The sequence below is a fragment of the Salvia hispanica genome, chromosome 2 (genome assembly GCF_023119035.1).
Source record: "Salvia hispanica cultivar TCC Black 2014 chromosome 2, UniMelb_Shisp_WGS_1.0, whole genome shotgun sequence".
NCBI classification, from domain to species: domain Eukaryota; kingdom Viridiplantae; phylum Streptophyta; class Magnoliopsida; order Lamiales; family Lamiaceae; genus Salvia; species Salvia hispanica.
Window position 1 is genome coordinate 14,742,961 of NC_062966.1, and position 25,596 is coordinate 14,768,556.

Sequence of the window (25,596 nt, forward strand, 5' to 3'; positions counted from 1 at the left end):
CAATGAAAATGCGTTTAAATATTTAGAATGTCCTTTTATTTTTTGACAATTTTATGTCTGAATTGCAATTGGGCAAGAACTATATATATGCCTATATTTAGTTTAGATGGAATAAGACTGTTCAGGCCTCGGTATATGTATGGGATAGTAAACTGTTTTAATCCAATAATAAGGACCCAACAGTAATTTTAGCTTAAAATAAATTAATTTATAATACAAAATTTCAGAGCCAATTTTAAAAAGGCCCACCAGGTGGAATTTCCATAACCAATTTACTGGGATAAATTGACTATATTTTGAGATGAAACAATTTAGTACAGTTCAAAATTATTTTTTTTGGGTACTATTAAGAGGTTATAGGTTAGTTTGCAGCTAAGATTGTTTTTGTCAAAATGTTTGCTTTGGAGAGAAAAGTAAAATGAACAAGTTCTCATTTTGCGCTATACTAAACGCATTTAATACTATTATGATTATTACTAGGACTAAATTATCCCTCATCTATTTCATTATATTATGAATTTTGAATTTATCTACTATTTCCAATATAAAATCAAGTATTATGAAAGTATAGATATACATCAATTATAATCTTGTTCAGATGGAAATATTTATCGAATTTCATTAACTTTTTACACATATTTTGTACAGTAACTTGTAAATTGAACTAAAATAAAATTCATCCCCTTAAATATGGAATATGTAAAGTAACAACAAATTAATTTGGTTATATTTGGTTGTTAATTTGTTATCCCTTAGTATATCCAAGTACATGGAATAAAATCAAGTCGAAATCTCTTACAAAGGTATTTTATAAGAGTTGGTCTGAGTTGATGTACCTTTATCGTAGAGTATGTGAAGCTAATTGTGATCGCTCCTATACTTTAAACTATTAACACTTTCTTTTGGATGTAATGACACATAAGTATCAAGTGTAGTTTACGTCAGAAAGGATTTGAATATATTTGTAGTTATGATACTTTGTTATGTTTTGCTCATTTTATTTGAAAGCAACTATAATTGTGCTGATTTTGGGGTGTTTTTTCTTTATTTTCTGTTGGATTTTTATTCACGAATCTTCTGGAAGACCCTTTAGCACTTGGCAGCATGTTTGAGCTAAAAATGCAACCAAAACATCTATTCGCAAGAAATATAAGGTTCATTTTTGTTCTCGAAAGCCTCTAGTTTAGTCATCACCTTAAGTCTGTAAGTGCCTGATATAAAAAAAAAAAAAAAAAAAGAACTCTTTCAATAAATATCTATAAAATCTGTACTAGTATTAAGAAACGGTGCTGGCTGGATTCAATTCAATACACAATCTTACTACAAATTCAACAGTACAACAAAATAAAGATAAAATGAAACTAATAAAAAAGAAATCATAGTAACATCCAAGTATTGAAATAACAACAAAAAATTAAACAATATTGTCTGGAAAATTATGGACACACAAGTAGTTATTTATTTGCAAGGAGATTTTCACGCAAATGAAACATCTCATTATTAAATAGTGTTGGTTGATATTATCTATTTTTATGTTTTTTTTAAATTTTTTTTGACTAAATTAGCAAACTAATTATAGGCCAAAATACCGGCCCAATATGTAGATATTGATGATGATCATGTGTGGATTCTGGAACCTCCAAGAGCAAATTCTACAAGCTTCCAGATGCCACCAATGCATCTTCCTCCTCACTATAAAGGCAGAGGCAACTCCGGCTCCACTTGAAAACATTTCCCAAGCAATTAGAAAATCTGAGTCATCTTTAGCCTTGTGAAACAATGGCTTCCTCTTTGGCTCTGAAAAGGCTCCTCTCCTCTTCCAGGCTTCTCTCCAGATCGGTCCGCCCCGCCGCATCCTCTCGCCGCTTCTTCAACACCAACGCCGTACGCGAATACGACAGCGACGACCGCGACCCCGATGTGATCAGCCGCCGCGTCTTCTCTCCGTTCGCGTTCCCAACGAGGAGCAGCCTGAGCCAGATCCTGAACGTGATGGACCAGATGATGGAGTCGCCGGTCATGAGTGGAGGAGGCGGAAGGAGGAGCTGGGACGCGAGGGAGACGGAGGAGGGGCTGCAGCTGCGTGTGGACATGCCTGGATTAGGGAAGGAGGACGTGAAGGTGTCGGTGGAGCAGAACACGCTGGTTATTAGAGGCGAAGGGAAGAAAGAGAATGAGGAGGATGAGAGTGGGAGGAGGTATACGAGCAGGATCGATCTGCCGGAGAAGCTGTACAAGACAGATGAGATCAAGGCGGAGATGAAGAACGGAGTGCTCAAGGTGTTTGTGCCCAGGATCAAGGAGGACCAGAGGAATGATGTTTTCCATGTTAATATCGACTAGTTTATGAGTCTAGTGTTTAAATAACAAGTTCCATGTTTTTTTCCGTGATTCGGAAATGTTACTGCCTTTCTTCTTCTGATTTCCTCTACAATACCACCTCTCCGTTTTAACTTGCTGCTATGACTATGGTACGATCATATTTCATATTTTAGAATTCACATATTTCTTTTCTAATATGTTTTTTTTTCATCAAGTTACTTATTAGTAGGGATTTACTTGTCTTTTACACATTTTTGTTTTCTTATTCATTAAGTTAATTATACTATTATAAATTGTTTTCTTATAAAAGTGTACAAATAAGTAGGATTGCAAGTCATCATGTTAAAAAAAAAAGTACAACAGATTTCACCTTTCTCTAAAGATGTTCAAGTTTGGTTTGGACAGCCAACTCAGCATTTTTAGACTAAATGCCACGTCAAAGTTGCCACGATTCTATTTAGCAATCCAAAAGCGAAAGAGTTATAAACAAATAGCTACGAATAGATTATTTAGTTTACATATAAATTGATAAAAATAAAAACACCAGAATCAGTTATTAGAGCTGTACCTATTTCTAATAATTAGCACTAAATCAAAACTAAGCAAGAAAAGATTCTCAAGCCTTTCTCTTCATGCGTTACTACATACTTCAGGGGATAAGTAATATACTACTAATTTAGTTACTTAGCAAAGCCCCGGTTAAGAATCCTACTATAAGTTTAGCAACAGTAACAACATCAATGCTCTTATTAGCATTGTACAAAATTTGCAGACATCCCTCCTTGCTGCTATGATACTACTGCTGCTACTCCTTGTTCCTTGAGGATCTGTCTTTGCGGTGTCCACCAAGAATACGAGAAATCTGAAGACCTCTACTGAACGCTTGGTTGAACAACATTCGAGTTTGAAACTCAGACACAAACGGGAACCATGCAAGAAACGCTACAGGTGTAAATAGTAGCAGCCCCATCAAGATCTCATAACCACGTGCCAAAGTTCGAACAGAACCCCAAAATCCAGCTCTTTGAACAATTGGCTTACATGCTTGTGCAATCTGTCAAGTGAAAGTGGACATATTTGGATTATGAAGCAGCACATTTGAAAGAAAAATGGAGTTCCTTGCAATGAAACTAAGAAAGGAGTTAACTAACCAGGAGTAAACCCCAACCAGTAGGCAGGAAGGCGAGTATGCAGACTACAATATCTCTTGGCGTCATGTGAGGGAGAGCGATCAAAATAGCAAGGATAGAGACAAAAGTAACAAAGATTAAACCCTTGATAAGCCGAAAAACAAGCTGGAAGTTTGCACTGAACTTCCTCCGTCCAACTGAGACTGTCTGGAGAGTAAAAACAAGAGAAACAATGAAAATCCTAGTTGAAAGACATCAGCATTTGTAATTTGCTGCTTCCATTTGAATTAATATATCATTTGAAACAAGAAATATTGTCCAATTTGGCCAAGTTGTTGACATTCTCAAGCACGCAATATGGTTCTAACATAAACAAACTAGAATTAGTATATCACTTGAATGCAACTGACAAATCTAAATGGGCATTTGTCAATTTGGACACCTGGCAGACGTTAAAATTCGCCTGTAAAATGCCATCAAACAGCAAACTGCACTTTCTAGGTTACTAATTATAAGCAATTTTCATATTGTGCAGGTTTAAATATGCAAACCATCTCTTCATTAAAATTAAGAGTTATGAGAAGGAAAACTGGTATGTTTGTCTTGTCCATATCCAAGAATCATAAGAATCACAGTAGAAGATTCAGAAACAGGAATAAAGTAACCTCACCTTCATGACAAAAAGGATCAGGAATATCACTAGCCATGATATGCCATATACCTGCAATACACACACCAGTGTGAATCACAAAACTAGCAACTCCAAAAGAATTTTCTTTAATCAAATAAACAAAAAGCAAAAACTAGCAGAGAATAAAAGACTTTCAAGTAAAAACATACCAGAACACTTTTAGTATGTCTGGTGATGTGCAAGTGATAAACAAGCCCATATTGATATATAAAAAATCTCAAGGCCAATATAATCTCAGCAATGATGCCCAATTTCCCTGAATGACGAAGATGGTCCTGTTCTTCCTCCCACCATGATTCCCAACTTTTTTCTGACGGAACACCGATACCTCCTCGGTTACTAATCCACTTGTTCCAATCAATCCAATCATCAACTATCTTTTGCCACTCAAAACCAGAAGGGTTGAAAAGAAAGGGAGCAAAAAGCCAGGTGCCAACCATAAACCACATTGATACAGTAATCAATATATATGCAACAGTGCCCCTATAGGATTGCCCAAAGATTTGATAAACAAGAAGTAATATCATTAACTCAAGTCCCTTAACAAAGTGGCTCCGAGAGTATAGCCGATAGTTATCAGCAAATTTGGCATGGAAAACCACAAATCCACGACCAGTTGGCCTATATTTTGCACCTCCATGAAGTAATGTCCTCCCATAATAATGTGTCTTTGTTCCCAGGGAAAAGGTAAAAAATACAGGTGCAAGCTGCAGTTGCATCAGTATAAATTCGCTTAATGCTGTTCGAAACCCTTTCTCCAGTCCAATTTCCATCATCATCGGGAGAGCCATCAGAAATCCAATTTGAACAAATGACTGAGAGGCAAGAGCGACTTCAAGAGGCTTATTTTGTCGAATTCCTGGTAGACTACTTAGCCCTTTCTCAAGTCCACTAAGAACCAGATAAAGGCGACCATACAGGAAAACATACACAGTGAGAACCGTAATCTGCCAGAAGAACACAGGATCGTCAACAGATTCTATAAAAAAGTCAAAATCAACTGTTAGATCTTATAGCGTATTTTACATACCAAGGTACTGAAGTAGAAACCAATTGTGGTAAAATAGCATGATAGCATTCGGAAGAAGTCAAATCTATGCCCAAGCCTATATAAATCACGACTCAATGTTTGTTCTCCATTTCCATTGGCAATCTTTGCCTCAAACAGAGAAATTTGGTTAAGTCCTACATCCCTCCCTTTACCAACTTGTATGTATTCATGATGGGTCACATTTCCTTCACGAAGGGTAGAATTGAAACCTGCACGAGAAGTAAATCAATTACAGTTCTACCAAAGAAAGTTCCAAGAATAGCTCTAGTGTTTTGGCCATACCAGCAAATATGTCCTCACTCAGGTTTATGACCTTGGAGGCTTTGCTCACTCCACCTCTTGTGAGGTGAAATAGTCGATCAAAAACATCTGGATGACCATAATGAAAACGAACCCTACAAAAACACAAGATTTATACATATGTTAACGCCAATTGATGACAGATAGGAAAATGAATCAAATTCATAAGGTGGCATGACAATTTGAAAAGGACTGCACAGACAAATATACAATAATATAGGTAAAGGGTGGCCAATGGCCACTATTTGGAACAATTTTATTGGTATGATTACTTGCAATATAACCTAGCATCAGATTATTACAAGTAACCAGTGCTAGGTTTGCAATGAGTCATAGCTTGAAATCCTTTTAAGTGAATTGTTGAATACCAAACAAAAGGAAAATATATACTTCAAGAAGTTTTATTTGGAAATTTATACCATGGTTGTGCTATCCAAGGAAAAACTAGAATAATGTCATGATCAGTACTAAGTGCTATATTCACTCCAAAAACAATGTTATATGTATGAATACTCAGCGAGTGGGGAGGATGAGGAAACAGCAGAACTTACTTTAAAGGATTGGCCAACAATCTCTGACCAATAGTAACAAAACTTGTCTCTTGATTTGACATAAACCAAGCAAGGGAGGAAACACTGCATCACATGGCAAAGAGAAAATTCAGTCGTCAAAACAAGAGTCTGTATACTTTTACCCGAAGAAAATACTAATTATGACCAAATGCTGACCTTCCGGTAAAGATATGTTCCCTCAAACCAAGAATTGATGGACACCTCACATCGTGGCGCTTAAGAAATTCTTGAAGCAGGTTTCTCATTTTCAGAGCTTCTTCCATATAATTATCCTATTTGGAATATTTATTATAGGACATAAAGAATGAAATCCAAATCCAATTAAGCATAACAATGCTTTACCTGATTCATATCAATTGCCTGTAAGCCTTCTCCACGTGTAAAAATAATGGCATGATTCTGATTTTCAGGTTTTCCTTCCCCCATGATGGCAGGTCCTGGAAGTTTTATACGATAGATTACCTGCATAGGAGGAACTCCTATATATAATATAGTACAATCTTTGCACAGGCAAAAGTGAATCAGAAACTGCCAAGAACAGGTTAAATTGACGAGTGTTTTTGATAAAATGGCAAGTGATTGACCAACTAACTTGCCAGCTTTGGCACACAGATCACTGAGTGAAAATGTAGTATCATCATAGCAAGGCAGATAGCCCGCTGAGGAGAAGAGGACCCCCCCCCCCTCCTTCCTAAATAGCTTCAACAATATAATTCAACAACAAATATTGCATAAACACCAAACAACCTATATTTCTACTTACATGCTGGACTTCAAATACATTTAATTTACCTGGTCCAGATTCTGCCCTGGTTCTAAAGAATTTGACTTGGGCAGAGCAGCCTTCACAAGGGTGGAGTAATACACCTTATCATTCACCTTCTTGGACCTATCTTTACTTGGTTCTTCAACTTCATCTATATATGCTACTCGAAGAGATGGGTATCTGTTCAAAGCAATCTAATTAGATGATAACTGCTGCAAGGAAACAGACAGCTACAGGTCTATAATCTTACGTCGTCATAAGTCTCAATATATCCTGAGCTCGAGGATCGCCAGATCTTTTTTGAATGCCATACAGCTGACAAGATACAACATAAGTGAACTTCATATCTGAAACTGCTTGACACTGTGTCCAAAGTGACCTCTCTCCTTTCAGTTGATCCTCGTTCAACTCAACAGCCTTGTATCCTTCCATTAAATCTGTTCAGATTGCACATAATTACTGTCTCCGCTACAATTAGTGATCAAATATCAAATGGCTTGAAATGTAAAAAATGTTATGTATTGTGCTCATCATGTGCACAGGATAAAGTACCATCATCCTTGGCCATGTCTAGGAAGGCTTGAAGTTCAAGTGCTTTGCGGTAATACATCATTCCTCTTACTGTCACACATTAGGGCAAGGCATCAGCCACGAAAAGTCAACTTCATCATGAAAAAAAAAAGATGGGAAGAATTCTTGATCAAAGATAGCGTAGGCATTTCAAGCAAACTACTAACTCAAGAAACCATGAGTAAACCAGTTGTGCATATAAAATATAGCAGTGATCAACTATTTACTAATTCCCTACAACCATCATGTTAAATTCTCTAAATTCTGGATATTGCACCTATTTGGGAGGAAACCTGGTAACTTGGCGAAGTAAGAAACAACATACAACATACTGTTGCGAGATCGTCTGCCGAGGCCGAGTATAGAGCTATGGCTCATACTGCTACTGAGATGATTGGAGTCAAAAATCTACTTGGAGAATGGGGTTCACTTTCAATGAACCTTTACCGATGCATTGTGATAACCAAGCTGCAATCTATATTGCGAACAATCCGGTTTTTCATGAAAGGACTAAACATATTGAAGTTGAGTGTCATTTCATTCGAGAGTGTGTTTTGAATCAGACAATTACTACTCCTTTCACTTCATCGTCCAACCAGATTGCTGATATCTTCACAAAACCGTTGCCTGGGAAGCGTTTCTCAGAACTTTGTACCAAGCTGGACATGATCAATATATATGATCCAGCTTGAGAGGGAGTGTTAATATATTATATGTATTATGTCCCACATCGGAGATGTAACATAGTCTAGCTTAGTCTCTTGTACTATATATATGTGGCCTATGTTTACTAATGAAAAAAACAACTACTTTCTCCACTATGTCTCTATATTTTATTGTTCTACATGGTATCAGAGCTAGCCCACGTGATGGAAGTCCGATGTGTCATTCCGGCCCACACGTGAGGGGGCGTGTTAAATTCTCTAAATTCTGTCCCACATCGACTTGGTGATGATCCAATCTAATCTATATAAGTGTGAATAACCCTCCCCCTTATGAGGCCTTTTAAGGGGTGAGTGGCCTATTTCTAATACATCAAATCTTAACTATGTAACTGAAATGTTCATTACTCAAGCTATTCAACTTGACATATGAGAGATCCATGAGTTACTTGGGCTGGTATAGGGTTCTACTTATTAGCAGGTCCATTTAAAACCAGAAAACTAAACATCATTAACAGATTCTACTCAGGATGGATTCTTTGTATTTGAGGTGGAATTGACTTAAGATGAGGTCAAAGAAGAGTCATATCAGTATGCTGCAATTCAGTCACCCAAAACCACTTCCTAAAACCCCTAAAAAGGAGAAGGAAATTATATGAAAGCAAAAATATGAGAGACTACAAACCACATCCTTCGTGGAATTCTACTTGATCATACCAGTTCTTGTTAACGTTTGACCCCTATAAGATGCCCAAAGGCGTAGTTGTTCTTCTAATTCATCAGATCCTCTAAGTTCTTCCTCATTGAGACACTTTACACGTTCGAGGAAATTGTCCCATTCATCTGCATAATTTAGCAACAAGGTTAGTAGAGAATGAGAAATCTGTCGTGCAAGGAAGCAAACCTAAAGCACAAACCTGGGTAAATTTTCTGCAAGTAAAAGAGAATGGAAACACCATCTTCATTTGGCACTTCTAGCTCAGGCAATGAGAAGAGAACTTCCTCCGTGTAATAAGGAGTCAAAACACTAAATAGAAAATATCTATATTAAATCACAGACAAGAAGGCAAAAACATGATAACTTAGGGATTAGGACATAGGATGATCAAAAGTATACCTAATGTGAAGCTAACAATGATTAGAGGCTTATTTAGTCAGGATAACAGCCAAAAATGATATGATTCAGTTTCACTGAGAAACACAAGGGACAGCCATGTGATAGATTTCATAGATGCACAATTCAGAGTCCAATCACATAAAAAAGGGAGATCTGATACTCTAAATAATTTACAAGTTCGAGATCAATTCATAGGACTTGTGAATTTTACTCAAACTAAACTTTAACAAAAATTGGTATTACCTAGTGACACACACCGTTACAAAACTTGACAGTATAAAACAGAAGTAACTCAAGTCACAATACAAGTGTCCTAATGGTTATGATGATGATTAGAAAGTAATAATGATCTAAGACCATTGAGTCATTGACACAAAACCTTAAATTTAAGTTAGGGGTGTGTTGAACACTCAACAGATTGATTTGTGCAACACTTATAAATGTACAAAACCTGACTGGGTAAAGGACTCACGAGAAAGATAGCATATTGCGGATCTTAGGGGCTGAAGGCATGTCCATAAACAAAGAATTGGAAAAGAAGGAAATGCGCCTTCTAGCTTCTAGGTTCGAAGGTACATCCATAGCAGATTCCTTTACCGTCAGCAACAAGTACAACCTTTTGATCTGTGCAAAGGAAATATCTGAAGTGTCGAACAAGTATCGCTGTACAGAAAGATTTTAGCAGTAGTGGCAGTATCATATTGATTTCTTTTATAAGTACCTTCTCTTTCCAAGCTTCTGAGTCAGGAGTTGGAAACTTGATGGCTCCAGAAGAGGCAAATAACTGATACTGTTGATCAAGAGGGACCATTCCTTCATTTACCGATCCACCGTGAATTGAATCTAACAGGCTATTGACAGAAAACACCCAAAATAAAAGACTGTATGGAGAGCTTAAAATATTACAAATATAGACCAATTGGCACCAAAAGAAATAGTTACTTGGATATGTGATCTTCCATCATTATATCTCGGGTAACTACTTCGAGCATATCCTGGAAAAGAATGACAACTTGATCCCTATCCTCCTGCTTATTGTCTAGCTGGGAAATCAACCAAATCCAGTCTAGGTTACAAACTGGTAGAACCAACAGCGACAACAGTCTATAATTTTAAAGATAACTATTAATAATATGAAGAAAAGAAAAATGCAATATAAAAAGTACCAACCAAGTATTTTACTAGCCTAACAAAGAGGTCATATAGACTGGAAAGAGCACTCAGCCTGTAATCTGCCAATAGATCATCCTCGGCTATATGCTTGTCAACTTCAGAAAAGATGTACTCAATGACCCTAGAAAAAACATTAAAAATATAAAAGAAACTAAATAAACTATGGGCAGTGTCAGGTTGTAAGTTATTGAAAACTTACTCTTTTTCTCGCTTCCCACGAACTAAGGTTTTAATGATGTTTCGGAAAGACGCATAGCACTCACAGACAGCAGAATACATATAATCATCGGACTGTATCCGTTTTTTCAGTTCACTATCCTTCCCATTACTATCTTTAGCCATATCCACTGCTATAGGAATCTGTATGACAAACGTTGTCAGTAAGATAAAAACTGTAATAATTTTCAACCAATCACTGATATTGCTTTGATACCCAGACCAAATGCTTATCCTCAATAAAGTGATGTAAGAAATTGAATTGTAACCGTTAGTATTTTAGTATGTTGACAAATGTGTCTAGTAAAGACTGATATTCCTCATCACTTGATCAGTTAAATGCTGAACAACAGAAATTATCATTTCATGTTATCTTTACTATTCTATAAATTACTCATTTTCCACATGAGGGGACAGAAAATGATGATTTACTAGAGATGAGTAGAAAGGAGTTAACTAAGGTCTCTCCATCAGATGGTAAAAGTCAAGTTCAAACAGTAGAAGTGGTGCGAGACAACCTTGCTGGCAAGCAAAAATGGGGGCCACTGTATCAACTCCAAATCACGATCTGCCCAATATGGTACAAGCAGCAGATCCATTTCCCTACAATGGAAGCAAGTTGTGTGATCAAACAAAGGAGCTATACCTCGGAACAGAATAACATGATAAAAAAAAGTATATAAACCAATGTATTATTTATCAACAATCAGACAGAAGATGACACCTATTATTTATAAGATCTTCCTCTCTGAAACTTGTTATTATTTTGTTCCACAACTGAGCAAATCTTGCAGCTTCTTTTTCTTTACTGGATGGGATCTGGTATAATGACATTCACATGGTAGTCCAAATCAATATCAGTAAAGTGGAGTAACACATCCACATTTAGCCACTAAAGAAATACAATACCACTTCAAACTTGCGTGAGAATGTAGCCTTCAGTCCTTTCTTTTTCACAATCTCACTTTTCTCCTCTGGGATTAAGCATGCATTAAAAGCACCCGGCAACGATTGGAATCGTGATCTAAGCATCCCCAGTGTCCGAATCTGATAAAACAGAAGGGGACAAATTAAACCCAAAAGAGAACTATCATTATCTTTTCAAACATAAAATTCATGCTAAAAACTTTTTCTGAGAATGGCATCAGTTTCTCAGCATCATGTACACAAGTCAAATGCAAATCTAGTAAAAATACTCATGATAAGTAAACCCAATAGCTAAATATAGCTGAATGTTTGCATCACTAAAGTGTTAATATAATGATGTGTGCTTATCTGTCAGCTTATTGAGCGCATATATCTATATATAGGCAAAAAGGTCTAGAAAAGTGTTTGCTCATGGCAAAATCTCAATTTTCTTCAGAGCAGGAAATGAATCTTCCTACCAGGGGGGGTGGAATCATCTATGCATGTTTTCCAAAAAAGATGCCCTGATTCAGAATTCTTGAATGTGTTTTACATAATAAAATAATCTTTTAAGTTGTGCTGAATACTGCTCAAAATTATCAGTAAAAAAGATACTTAGTTATCGGCATTTCTATCAGAAGATTAACAAAAGGAATTCAACTGACCTCCCCAAGACGACGGAATGCACCATATATACCCCCAAACAGTGTGGAGAATATAGCATACCAGATCTGTGCATCCATGAAATATACCTAAAACGAAAAATCCACAAATTACAACAGAAGAGTAAACGATTTTCAGTTTCAACCCCCTCTCCCAAACCAATAAAGGCAAGCATCAAAAGTGGAAGCATTAAGTATTATGCATCATCCTTACAAGGATAACTGGAGCCCAGATTGCAATCACGACCCCAATATTCTTCTTAGCTGCAGGAACAACAAGGTTAAGAGAACAACAAATAACGTCAGATGACTCAAAATATTTTTTTTTCCACACATAAAAAAAGAATAAGAAGTGGCAGTTGTCTTTTATTCTCTTAAGAGTTCACCAGATTATAGGCATTGACTACCTTGAGGAAAGAACTCATGCCACTGGTAAGCTGAAACATGAGCACTCATGATTGTTCTTGTAGGACCAACTAGAGGCTTTATCTGCATCAGTAAGATTCAGGCAGTTTAATCAGAATGCATTATAAGGAGAGCTAACTGATAAAATTGATAATATATGTATAAAGGAAACTCTGGAAAACTTAGCCCCTTAAGTTAACTATGCTAAAATGGGTGAGATAATACGTTTTCAATGTCCTAAAGGTGAACATCCCATTTTCTCAGTAACATGTGATTAAAACCTAACCACAAACGCTTACTTCTCTAAATGAACATAAGAATTCCAAATAATCTGGAGAACAAATCACAATAAAGCTGACCCCACAAGGAGCAGCAATGTAAGGTTTTGATGAAAATGACACATGCTTAAAAGGCTAAGCCATAACACAAACATACTACAGCTTATAAAAAGTGAAAGCAAAATCAATAGTCACATGTATTTCAAAATTAGACAAGGACTGCACAAATAAAATATGGCAAACATAGGCACCTCGATATAGAAACTGAAAGCTAACTTTGTAATGGTGAGGAGCACCCAGAATAATGTATACCTGAGAATGGAAAATCGATATAATTTATTACATAAGATCATGCTATAGATTACAAAAAAGATCTCATCCTTAATGCTTACTTGAAAAGAGAAAAGGTACTTTCATGCATTCCCCTGCCAACATAGAGCCGTGGCTGAAGCACACAAACATAGAAACACAAGTTACTACCCAATTTTTTTCAATGAACAATACCATGAGAATATAATGTAACACAAAGCACACCTGAGACCACCACATCATTAGCATTACTATCCTATAATTTGACCTCTCAAGGAACCGACGAACGAAGGGAAAAAGGAAAAGAAAGGCAGCAAGCAAATTTGGTGATAGGTAGATTGCAACAGCCAAGGCAAACAATGAAGGGGCCCTTGAGCTATTCCCAATCCAACTTTTGATAGTTTGAGCGAACCCAGGAGCATTCTTCCATGTATAAGCGTAGGTAACAGGCAAGATAACCACCCATGCAGCAGCAGACACAACCTTTAGAATGTATCTTAACTTGACATGGAAGGACATGCTCTGCCTAGCTTTCCAGCTCAGAATTACATCAAGAATGGCTGCAACAGTTATGCAGTTAGATATCATGAGGAAGAGGCAAAATGGAAGTTTTATTTCAGTGGGATCAGCTGGAAGCGTGGAATTATTAGAAACCAATAACAAAATAATAGATGAAGAGCATATCTTGGTCACAATAGTATGTATTCCCAATAGTGTATTTCATCACTGAAATACTACCAAGGGAATGTCACCATGCATATGTGCAACAGTGCAAATACTAAGAACAAACAGGTTAATCCTTTTATTGACATCCGAAAGCCAAGTAAAAGGACCAGAAAAATACAAAGAAATATATATTTGTCCACTGATATGATATATATAACAGAGGAGCAGTATCCTGTAATACTAGCATATAATCAGTCATTCGCCCAAGTGTCATGAATATTTTAAAAGTTACACACAAATACTGTGAAAATGACTTCAATTACAAAGAAGTCAATATACCTTGTCCAAGTTTCAATATTGCAGCTGTTATAAAGATGCTCAGTACTTTCTTGAAAACATCATCTTCAAAAATTGCACTAGGTTGTCCTGAGCCATTCCAAGCAATAATGATCATAGCCTTGATCAATAGCAGATTTGAATGTCAGATCTAAAGAATAGTACGGACAATCGCAACAAAAGTCTAAAAAAAGACCACAAAGAACACACCTGTAAGCTCAATATGAAGAAGCTCCACATTCTGTCAAAGCTTCTAAAGATATGACAGTACGAACGAGCCTCAACAAAATTAACTTTCCCGACCCACCTCTCTCTAGTAGGTTTCGATTCCTGAATTTATAGAAAATCACATTAAAAAATGCTAGAAAGGACAATCAATATGAAGATGTTCTTTGAAAATAATCAAATATGTAAGTTACTCAATTAGTCATATGATAACACACTTTGACTCCAGATATAGCTCTCATTTAAAGAAATGGGAAACAGAGTTGATGTGAAGCTTCGAACATTTTTTCTGTATCTTGCTACAGAGTGTGATAGATAAAAGTTCATTGAGCAACAGTTATGAATTTAGAATGTTGTGCATAACTGAAAGGGGGACGGATTTTCAAATAACAGGTACACGAGCTAGCGCAATTTAGAATAATAGATAGAGTCCGATAAGTCAAGTTATAAATTTTAGAATGATGTGAGTACCTGGAAAGACAGGGTATTTTCAAAGAAATGAAGCCATTACTTTGACCTCTTAAGACCAAGTTATTCCATATTGCTCATGCCGAGAACTAAGGAACATGTTAAGGATAAAAGTACTTATTCTATGCTTACTCCATTTTTTTCGCTTTGGAATCGATCCACTGGCTTGCAGAAAAAATCCGAATCTGCACGCATGGGCCAACCCAACCGAAAGCAATCTACAGACCTATATATTTTGGAAAAAAATTACTACTATTTGAAGTGGTAAGCTTAAGGGTAAATATCACTTTAAACCCCAAACATTTTTCGCAGTAGTATAGCCTAAACTATCCGGAAATGAACATGATTTTGTATGTGCCCATGTCCACTTTCAAATCCAAAAAGTTGATGTGGCTCACTGGATTGATTACCAGTGTATTTAACAAAAAAAAGATCAAATCTGATCTGCCAGTTTGACTTATGTACAAGGTGTAATCGCCAGAAGTGAGCTGTTATAAAAAGTTCCAACTTTTGTACAGTCGCCAGTTCTAACAGCTATGACTTCTAAATAGATCTATTCTGATGTCATTTTTGCCTTACAAGTTTTTTTTAAAATAAATACACCACGGAAATATGGCAAACCACGTGAACTTTCCGGAGCCAAAAAATAAACGGGGGCACAATTGATGCAAAATCGATAGTTCATGGTTAAAGAGAACATGTTTATGGTTCAGGATATGGTTGATAATGCAAAAATAATTTGGGATATGAAGTGATATTTACCCAAAACTTGCCGTGTAACATTTTTTTTATCGAACTAGGAGATGTCATATTACCAAAAGTATTCATTTAAATCATCATAATTTCTCCACTGGGAGTGCTTGGATTTCCCTTTCTTGCTCCTTGAAGCTTCCTGAAAATAGAAAAAGATTAAATAAAGAAAATCCTGAGCAAATAACATCGAAAAATAAATGGAAGATATCCATCTAGCAGAGTATACCTGAACAATCACTTCATAAATTGGGGTGACAACTTTTTTCAGAAAGGCCTCTTCTTCTCCTCCATAAGCAGGCTTCACATTCTCACCGGTCATCGGACTTACATTACCAGCAAGCATACCATAAAGTTCAAAAGCCATCTACAAAGTTAAAATTCCAAAATGATTACTAGTATTATGTGAGAGAATAATCTATTCTCTCAAACACACAGAACACAAGGCTAACTATGGCAAACTTAAAGCTAACGAATTATTCATTGATTAATTAAAGGGTTAAATATCAGAACATACGTGATGATAGATGTAGCATAGGCACTCTGGCATGAATCTCAGATTGGCAGCTTCTCCCCATATAAGAAGATAAAGCCCCATATACAACAACTTGCGCTGTTGCACTTCTTGTTGTATGGTTGGTAGCCTGCGATTAAATAAACCAAGACTAATTAGATTTAAAAAAAACAATTTAACATCTGTGGTAGATTGAAAAATTTCCTCCAAGGTGAACAAATAGCAGGACAGTGTTGCGGAGTAATGCTAATTTTAGACATCCATTGATAAAAGTAAAGAAACTCCACATCAGTTCCATTGGCATAAACGAGAACACATAACATCTGACATCCATGAATGAATATTAGAGTAATTGATCCGGTTCATCCCAAGATTTGGAGACAAGGATAAATCATTATCAGAATGACTGAATGACAGTTCCCACTGAAAAACTTACCACAGGCTACTTTTGCGATCTAAAAACTTGCACCATTTCTTGTAGTTCTTAAAAAGCTTCTTCATCACTTCATCTAGAGCACGCTCGTCTAACTAAAAAAATCTTAAATTAGTGCAAGGGATACTAGAGCAGAAGAAAATGATATTCCCTCCATTCCATTATTTATGGCACAGTTCTGTGTGAATCACCTTAACTCACAGCAATATTCAAGGAAAAATTCAGTGATACGCCACATTGTCACTTTTGCAAAAGAAAATGCATTAGCTAAAGTACTTTAGTGAGTAGGCCAGTAATGCCAAATCCAGTAACATGGTTTTTCACAAAGTTTCATTTGATAACCTCTTGTTACTATGGGCTTTAGCCTTTTCAAACCATAGCCTTTTCATTTGATAATCGTTGGTCAAAGATATAGGCATCCAAGGGATCAAGGATAAAAAAGAATCAGGAAAATAACTCTAAATCATATGTTTAAGTTAGGATAGAGAGGCCAAACCTTAGGTTGTTGATCAGGCTTTGGAAACTGGCGTATGTGTACGTTTGCAAGTAGTAAAATCAAATGCTCCCTTTGATTTGCGACATTATCTTTCTGCAAATCAACAGTCAATAGTAATGCAAATATATTGGGCATCCAAGCTATTAGAATCTCAACCTTCATGATTTAGTATAACTATCTACAGCAAAGTCAATTTTTTCATTTATAATGGAACAGACAACATAATTATAGTACTATGATTTATTTATGTGGATTTGCATTTGATGTTTTATGATTATGGAGTATTATCTTAAGAGTCTTGAGGACATAAGGATTCTTTCAGGGAATGATTTTCTGTTCTATCCATTCTATTTACTATATTTAAAAATCATAAAATAAAACAGTATAATACTACAGTAATGAGAGATCACCTGAAAACCAAACATTGCTTGAAGCCAGTCAAGGACATCTTCATCCTTTTTCTTCTTGTAATCCTTAGGCCAAAGAAGGCCTCTGGTATTTCGAAGTGCATGTACGGCAGCTTGAATCTGAATACTGCAATTGTTAAAACCATAACAACTAGACTGGAAACTAGAAGGAACTAGCCTATTTCGAATTTGACCTCTGGATACTTCATGATTGCCTGATTCGCACTGTCAGGATCAAGAGGTAGAATATTGTAAGGGACATATATTTCTGTCTTCTCTGCAACTTTATCATGAGTCTCCAATACCTGTGCAATTAAAAATCGAACAATTAGTTATATGCAACATAGAAAGCAGAGCATGATGTATATATTTCTGTCCATTTTTTGAAAACCATTATTGGTTGTTAAGAAAAATAACAAATCTGTGAAAGCCAGAAACAAACGAGAATCAAATAAAAAGAGTTACTGTATATACCTCACGATCAACTTCCACAGATTGTGTCTGGTTAACTGCTTTCAAAACCTCAAAGAGAACATTAGCTGTTTGGTATGCTTTAGTAAGCTGTGCACTGTACATTGTCAGAGTTAAGAACACAGATTAGTGATTGTTAACAAATTTTACTAATAATTCATTTTTTTGCAATGTATTGTCCAAGAAGGAAACTGGATTGGTGATCAATAAAACATACCGATCAGCTTTATCAGCAGCATTTTGTAAAGCTTGGATATACTTTTTGTAGTAATGTTGATAAAAACTCTGCATTTCACGTGCATCACTTTTTTTTACTCTTCCCATTAAGGTTGGATCGTTTTCCTGCATGCACAAGCAGCAGCAGTTCAAGTAGTATACAGACGCGTCTAATGTGGTCCATATTTGAAAAACAGGTCAAACGTCCCAAAAAAACAGTCTTGGGTGGATATATTCAAAATCTACCAGATTACTAGCATGAACCACATCAATTTAATAGGGAATTTTGAAGGTTGGTCTCTGAAACTTATCAACCTCCACTCAGTTTATACTTTACAAATACTAGATAACTTAGTTAAAAACAATATACATCAATTATCAGCATAAACAATATAGTGAATAGAATACAGCAAGCTCTAACCAAAATCAGAAGATGCTTCGACAAAACTGTCCGTTAATCATTAATTAGTTGCAAGTTGCGAACCATCATGAAATTGTGCACTGAAACTTATGAAAACTTCTATGAAGGAAAGTAAGAACATCTTGATTAACATACAGCAATAGGAGATTACTTACCCTTTCCAGACGTTGCAAAAGAGCTGTTTTGAACTGCCGAACACCACGTCCACTTGAAGTGGGATCCAACCTATGAGCCTTCTCAAAAGCATAAAACCTACCTGCATTGTTCAACCACTGGTTATGGGGAAAGCAACAAATGAAAAGCAAGTACATAAGCAATAAACATGAGAATGAGTTTCAGAAATCTATCCAGCAATACTTAAACTAAATTTATTAAGTCGAAGTCATTAAACCTAGGTACCAGAGTACAAATAATTAATAGTATCAGTGTTATGCATATAGGTATATGCATTGATATTCTGGTGCTCAAATTATAATTATCAAAACATCTGTTAGATGGAAATGGGAAAGAAAAAAAATTCAAAATTTCACCCCCAAAAAGGTTTACTATATAAACCAAGTTTTTGACAAAAGTGAAGCTCTACAACACATTATTAAAGGAATCGCCCACTTTTCTACTCAGTGGCTAGAGAAAAACAACACAGCTAGAATTTGTTCACAACTTCTCCGATATCACCAGCGTGAGAAAGAAGATCGGGCATCCTACTTCTTTCCTGAGCATGAAGATGAACATCCTCAAGAGAATGTCAAGTAGCCACAGTCTATCAATTATAAAATATCAAAACCTAGTCACTCTAGTCCCTGGTCCTAACCCCAAACATCTTAAATAATACTCCATGAAACTTATATTCACTTACAACATAAGGAAAATATTACACAATTACAGATGAAATATAACTACGTTGCAAAATAAACGAGTAGAATAATTAAAAGCTTACAGAGGTAGGCCACTCGCGGGTTGCTAGGCTCAACTTCATTGGCAACTCGAAGAATGGGGGCAATTTCCACCAGCGATGACGGCACTACTTCACTGTCAAAGACAGACTCCCCGAGATTCCCCACCGTCTGAGTGCGCGTAATCCGCCGCGACGATCCTCCCCTGGATGACATTTTCACTCTGTATCCTCCTCCTCAAGCAAGTATCCGACGAATCACACACTTTTAGTATAAACAACACTTGTTATTGTAGACTTTTAACTCAACCAAACTCAAGAATACTGCCAACTATTTTCAATCAAAAAGGGGTTCAACTGTTCCGCGATATGATGCATGTCCAACTCAATGATTAATTTGAACATAAATTAAATTAGCATGACATCCCTGAACATCCGCCGCAGAGGAATGAAATCATTCAAGCCATCACAAAACACAAAAAAAAAAAAAAAAAAAAAAAATCAGTAGAAAATGAACCAGCAAAAAAAAAGTGCAGGAATGAATGTCAGAGGTTTACCGTTACTGTAAAATATAGTGTATTTTTATTGAGCCAACAAAACACCAACGCCAGTCCCTAACGCAACAAATAAACAATGCATCTTAAGTAACGAAATTAATTGCATGTTCATAAAAACAGAAATATATATGGAGAATGTTTTTGTCTCTCTCTTTTTGTGCTTTTTTTCTTCTTTTTCGGTTCCGTGTCTTACTTGTTGAGTTGCAGAGGGGTTGAGAAAAGCAAGATAAGAGATAAAGATTCGAATGCAGAGGCCTTTGAGAGAAAGGGAAGTGTGGAGTGCGTTGGTGCTGTGATTTTAAGCTAAGCATAAAAGAGAGAGGGAATATGCAATGCAGGCAAGGGCAACAGAAAGTTCAAATGAAATTTTTGGGCTGTTAGTGTGTTTGTGTGAAATACCCATGGTTTTGCAATAATTACCGATGCTGCCATTATTAAATCTGTACACCAATTCAACCTCTAGAAACCTTCTATCTCATAAAATTGGTCATGTATTTGCATTTCCATCTACCAATTTATCCCAGTTCACTTTTATCATTTTTTGAAGTAATTTTGCATTCCACGAACTCATTCTTACTCATATTTACCTATAAAATAAAACTGATATTTATTATATAAAAGTAAGATTCGTATTTCATTAATTTTTTCTAACTCAATTTCTATTATATTTCTCAAAACTTATGATGAGTCAAAATATGACAAACTTTGCTTGTGGGGATGAGGGAGTACTATATTTGCTAATAGTTAAAAGGGGAAATCATGCATAGCAAAAAATCTTTTTGATATCCTACCAGGTACGCTACATGGATATTGCATTTGAGAGTTGGATTGATTCAATGCTTTGGGAGTTGGAGATGAACCAAAGCTCGGATAGTAGTTGTGCTTCGACTGAGAATCAATTGGTGGGAAGATGGAACTCATAGTGTGTGAATCGATCATAGGCTAGTTTGTGTCACCTATTTTAGATCATTTTGTATGATTTAAATTGTGACTAATCCGCAGGAATAGGGGATTTTGAATGGTGGATTTTAAATAGTGCATATGTGGATTCAATGAGAGAAACCAAACCTATAAGATTTTATTTATTTTTGTTGAAAACATTATGCATAGTGTGAATAAAATAAAGTGCAAGAGTAGGTTGAAATAAAAAAATAAATAAAAACTGCTCGGTGGTTGCTCGGTGCACGCACGGCGCACAATAGGCACCGTGCGTGCGCCGAGCTGCACTCGGCCATGCCTGACGGCTATTCACAATAGGTGCCGTTGCAACCGTCGTTCCGCTCGGCGGCCGGACGGGTGCCTGTTGTAAAAAAAAGCTTATGACAGACAATGTAAATTTAGCTCAATTTCAATTGGTAGTCAGTTCGAAAATTAAAACTTCATTACATTTCAGAAATTAAATGTAATTGTAAATGTTGTGAACAAATCGAGAGCTCAAATAAAAAAAACTATTTGGGGAGCAATAGTCTCCCAAATTAAAACTCAGAGCTCACAAATCATCTTCACTTCTTTCAGTGATCTCCTGCACTCTTTTTCGCCGTTCGTAGGTGTCGCAGCCCACAAGCATTGCACAGTGTCTGCAATAATTATTTCAGAAATACAATAAATCAAAACTGAAATCTTAAGTTGGTGCAAAAACGTGCTACTTATATAAATTTAAACAAGAAAACTTAAATTAGTAAAAAACTGACCTGTGGACCATCAGGACCTCTCCTCCAAAGAGGAGTGCTCTGAGAGCCACAGACTTTGCAAGCTTTATCGTCTACCATATGTCTTTTACGGGTAGACGTGGTTGTAGTAGTATTGTGAGGGACAGAACCCTTACGAGCAAAGTAGTTGTAGGTTGAAGGTGCAACTCCTACAACTACCGATGACGATGAAGAAGAAGAAGAACTATTATATGGTACAATATTCCAGTTTCCCTGTCCACACGAAATATGTATGAGGTTAAAGAATTTATTTTTGGAAAGCTTAGAAGGTATTGGAAGCTCAGACAAACATGCCAGAAATAAAGTTTTCATACAATTGAGACTTTGCACATTTGACAATATTTTAAAATAAATTAACAAATTTGATTATAGAGATCGTCGGCCTAAAATTTATTTTGTTGAGGTACCAATATGTATATATAGAACAAATATTCAGCGTCCGCAGGAGCTTAGCGCAGTTGGTTCCGGGGGAGCAGATATTGCTACAAGAACAAATATTCAGTTAGTGCGGAAAGGGAGTAAAAATTAGTACCATATCGTTCACTTTTTCGCACGCAGCTTCTTCGTCATTTGGTTCATCGTGATTCTCGATATAGTAATCCGATGGTCCCAATTTTAAGGTAAGGTCGATCTCCTTAAATTCATCATTTTTCGAGTGCGAGTTTCCATTGCGTTTATCCATTATCTGCAGTTAAGATAATGTATACAATTACTAAACCATGAAAGAAAAAGTAAGTAGAGTGCACATTTTATCTATAAATGGTGTACTACTGTGCACAGCATATGAAATTACTAAAATGATAAGTAATTACTTAAGTGTATGAAGGATAAATATGAAATTTCAAAGTTTCTATTTGTTATAAAATAAACTAATTACCTAATTCCAAAAATTTAATTTAAGGAGAAAAATTTTGTATACAAGAGATAATTTAACAAATCTATGAATGACTTGCGAAAATTTGATTAAGAAGTGGCAGAACGCCTACAAAAAAGTGTACATGTGATAAACCTCTCCATATACTGCGAATACATGTAAACAGTAAAAGTGTGTTCAATAGTAAAGACAAATAACATATAATGGAAAAAAAATTATGAATGAGAAATTAAACAAGAAATATATGATTGCTTCAATAGTAATTACTCGCTTTTTTAGATCTATAAGCATGAATCAAAATAAACATAAATCTCACTCTTGAAAGATGCTATGTGACGTATATATAGCGACAAATATAAACATCTATATATACGGCAATGAATATATATGTGTATTCAATGGTAAAGACAAAATAACATATACTACTAATCGACAAAATGATAAGAAATCAAACATGATACATATTCAATGATTCGCTTGTGCCAAATTATGTTATGAAAAGTACACGTATATATGATCTGTAATTACTTTTTTAGATCAATAAGCATATAAGTGAATCAAAATAAACACAAATCCCACTCTTGAAAGATGCTTTGTGATGTATACATAGCGACAAATATAAACATCTCCATATACGACAACGAATATATATGTGTATTCATCGGTAGAGACAAGATAACATATAATCGACAAAAAAAACCTGGAGATAAAAAATTAAACATGAGATGTGATTACTCTTTTAGATCAATCAATAAGCATATAAGTGAATCAAAATAAACATAAATCAGATTCTTGATAGATACTTATGAACATCATTACTAATTTTAATCCTTTTAACTATGTATCGATTTATTTCAGATTGATCATGAAACAAGATCCATGATGACAATCTAAGATTGCACCAACACTAATGTTGATATTCACATCCATTAATTAATTTATCTTTCCAAATAAACTACAAAAAGAACTTTAAAACAGAAGAATATAAGCACCTCTCTCCACACACACGCACACACATGAAAGAACTCTAGGAACATATATATGAACATAACACACACACACAGAGACTCACATATATTAAAACTAAATGATGTGGAGATAATAAGCTCTTCCTTCCAATGGAGACAGCTGCAACTGTGGTCACAAAATATTTGCAGAAGATACAATAGAATTGAGGATCGAGGCCTCACTATTTAGAGAGAAGAGAATGAGTCTGATCTGTCATTTCTAAATAAATGTGTAAAGTAAATTCATGGCTGTTCATTAATGTGTATGCTTTCTTCTGCAATAAATGTGTGAGTTTGCTCATACTCACAAAAGCGATGATTATTTAATTATCATATTAATCTATTTATGGATTTTAAGATAGTTCCAAAATCCAACAGCATTGCACTCGATTTCTTGATTTCAAAACACAACTAGAAGCTTGAAATTATATCCACTTAATTTCTTTCACATTTTAGGTTCTGTAAATGATCAAATTAAGATAATATCAATTTAATTAAAAGTTTATAATTGTTAGTTTCAATTTATATGTAGAAGTTGTATGATCAAATCATGCAATCTCTACTTAATTATATGCTTAATATTTTAGATCCAGCATAATATGGCATGTTTACTTAATAAAAATATACTGTAACATTATTATATATTAAAAAAAATTATGAAGTTTTTCTATAGCGATTTTATATCACCACTCTACATTGCTATATTTACGTATGATTGATCCATGTAATTTGGTTATAACCAATATTATCTTTTTTTAAATATTTATTATGGGGATCAAGATTCATTTTCTTATTTCTAAAACTTTATAAAACATTTATTTCTAAACTATGATACTTTTGATGGCATAATACTTTAATTTTATTGATTAAGCAATGTTAAAACTTAGTAAAAAATTGGATCAATTAAACTAGGCATACTAATTTCGCAAAATCTCTATAGTGAATCTTAATTTCGTCACTTCAAATCGTCGAAATCAACTGTCAAAAAGCAAAACAATAAATTAAAGTCGGGCAACGATATGAACAAATTTATTTAGCCAGATGACCTCTATAAGTTTGTTGAGTTTTATACTGAGTATATATATGCTAACCAATTAACATTACCAGAGCAAAATAAAATGTCAATGAGTGGGACATAAAATGTCAATTAGAATACACTTATAAGTAAATTGCAAGTGCCAAGGGGTTCGAGTGCATCATAAATTTGAAAAAGTCACACTAACGGATGCATTATTCTAAATGAGTAAATATGAACTTTTTTAATCCCAAACTAATTCCATTTTATAATAAATATCTCAAACATCATACTCCTATTATAAAGTGATAAAAACAAAAAAAAATAAAAATAAATCCCAAACTAATTCCATTTTATGAAAAATATCTCAAACGATATAAAGTGTCAATAACAAAAAAAATTCTAGCTTCTTGTATTGTACAAATCAATGATGTTTTGTTTCTCTCTCTTTATTCACTCGCATGATCGTATCCGAACAAAGACATTAACTGTGTATCTATTCAACTTCTAGTATTGCTCAAATCAATGATGTTTTGTTTCTCTCTCTTTATTCACTCGTACGATCATATCCGAACAAAGACATTAACTGTGTATCTATTCAACTTCTAGTATTGTTCAAATCAACGTCGTTTTGTCACAATTTATGGAAACAATTAAATTTTAAATTCTCTCGCTAAATCCTCTCGTGTGCAAACAAATACATTAATTGTATATTTAGTTTCTAGTATTGCTCAAACCAATGTCGTTTTGTCACAAAATTTATGGAAAAAATTAAATTTTAGTTTCCCTCTATCCTCTCGTGTCTCTCTATATTCTCATGTATCTATCTGATTGTCTCTTTGCAACCTTCTTTTTTTTTTTCTTTTTTTTTCAACCTTCTTCTCTGGCAAAGGCGTCATAAGAGGCGGAGTTTGGGCTTTCAAATTTTGAGAAGAGGCTTCTTGGAGACGGAAGAAGAAGAGACAAGTTGAATTGGTCTATCTCTCTTCGGCCTCCGCCCTCTCATTTT

General features: G+C 35.2%; 2 protein-coding genes across 2 annotated transcripts; one reads left to right on the forward strand and one right to left on the reverse strand.

Annotated features, from left to right (window-relative positions):
- The first annotated feature begins 1,708 nt into the window (after positions 1–1,708).
- Positions 1,709–2,391, forward strand: LOC125207298 (heat shock 22 kDa protein, mitochondrial-like). Its single transcript, XM_048106577.1, has one exon. The coding sequence runs from the start codon at positions 1,780–1,782 to the stop codon at positions 2,341–2,343; it is 564 nt and encodes a 187-aa protein (XP_047962534.1). The 5' UTR covers positions 1,709–1,779; the 3' UTR covers positions 2,344–2,391.
- A 411-nt stretch (positions 2,392–2,802) lies between these two features.
- On the reverse strand, positions 2,803–19,894 carry LOC125207297 (callose synthase 3-like). Its single transcript, XM_048106576.1, has 42 exons — positions 19,471–19,894; positions 18,689–18,789; positions 18,114–18,238; positions 17,900–17,993; positions 17,620–17,730; positions 17,429–17,545; positions 17,019–17,111; positions 16,526–16,617; positions 16,093–16,219; positions 15,805–15,942; positions 15,641–15,717; positions 14,958–15,051; positions 14,343–14,462; positions 14,136–14,253; positions 13,356–13,690; positions 13,214–13,266; positions 13,073–13,133; positions 12,546–12,627; positions 12,353–12,402; positions 12,142–12,228; positions 11,480–11,617; positions 11,295–11,389; positions 11,089–11,173; positions 10,554–10,714; positions 10,352–10,475; positions 10,124–10,224; positions 9,903–10,032; positions 9,654–9,805; positions 8,982–9,091; positions 8,782–8,907; positions 7,385–7,453; positions 7,083–7,269; positions 6,859–7,012; positions 6,409–6,528; positions 6,223–6,338; positions 6,046–6,129; positions 5,477–5,589; positions 5,174–5,403; positions 4,293–5,090; positions 4,123–4,173; positions 3,474–3,659; positions 2,803–3,376 (listed from the first exon to the last, which is right to left on the reverse strand). The coding sequence occupies exons 1-42, from the start codon at positions 19,640–19,642 to the stop codon at positions 3,128–3,130; spliced, it is 5,826 nt and encodes a 1,941-aa protein (XP_047962533.1). The 5' UTR covers positions 19,643–19,894; the 3' UTR covers positions 2,803–3,127.
- Between the last annotated feature and the right edge of the window lie 5,702 nt (positions 19,895–25,596).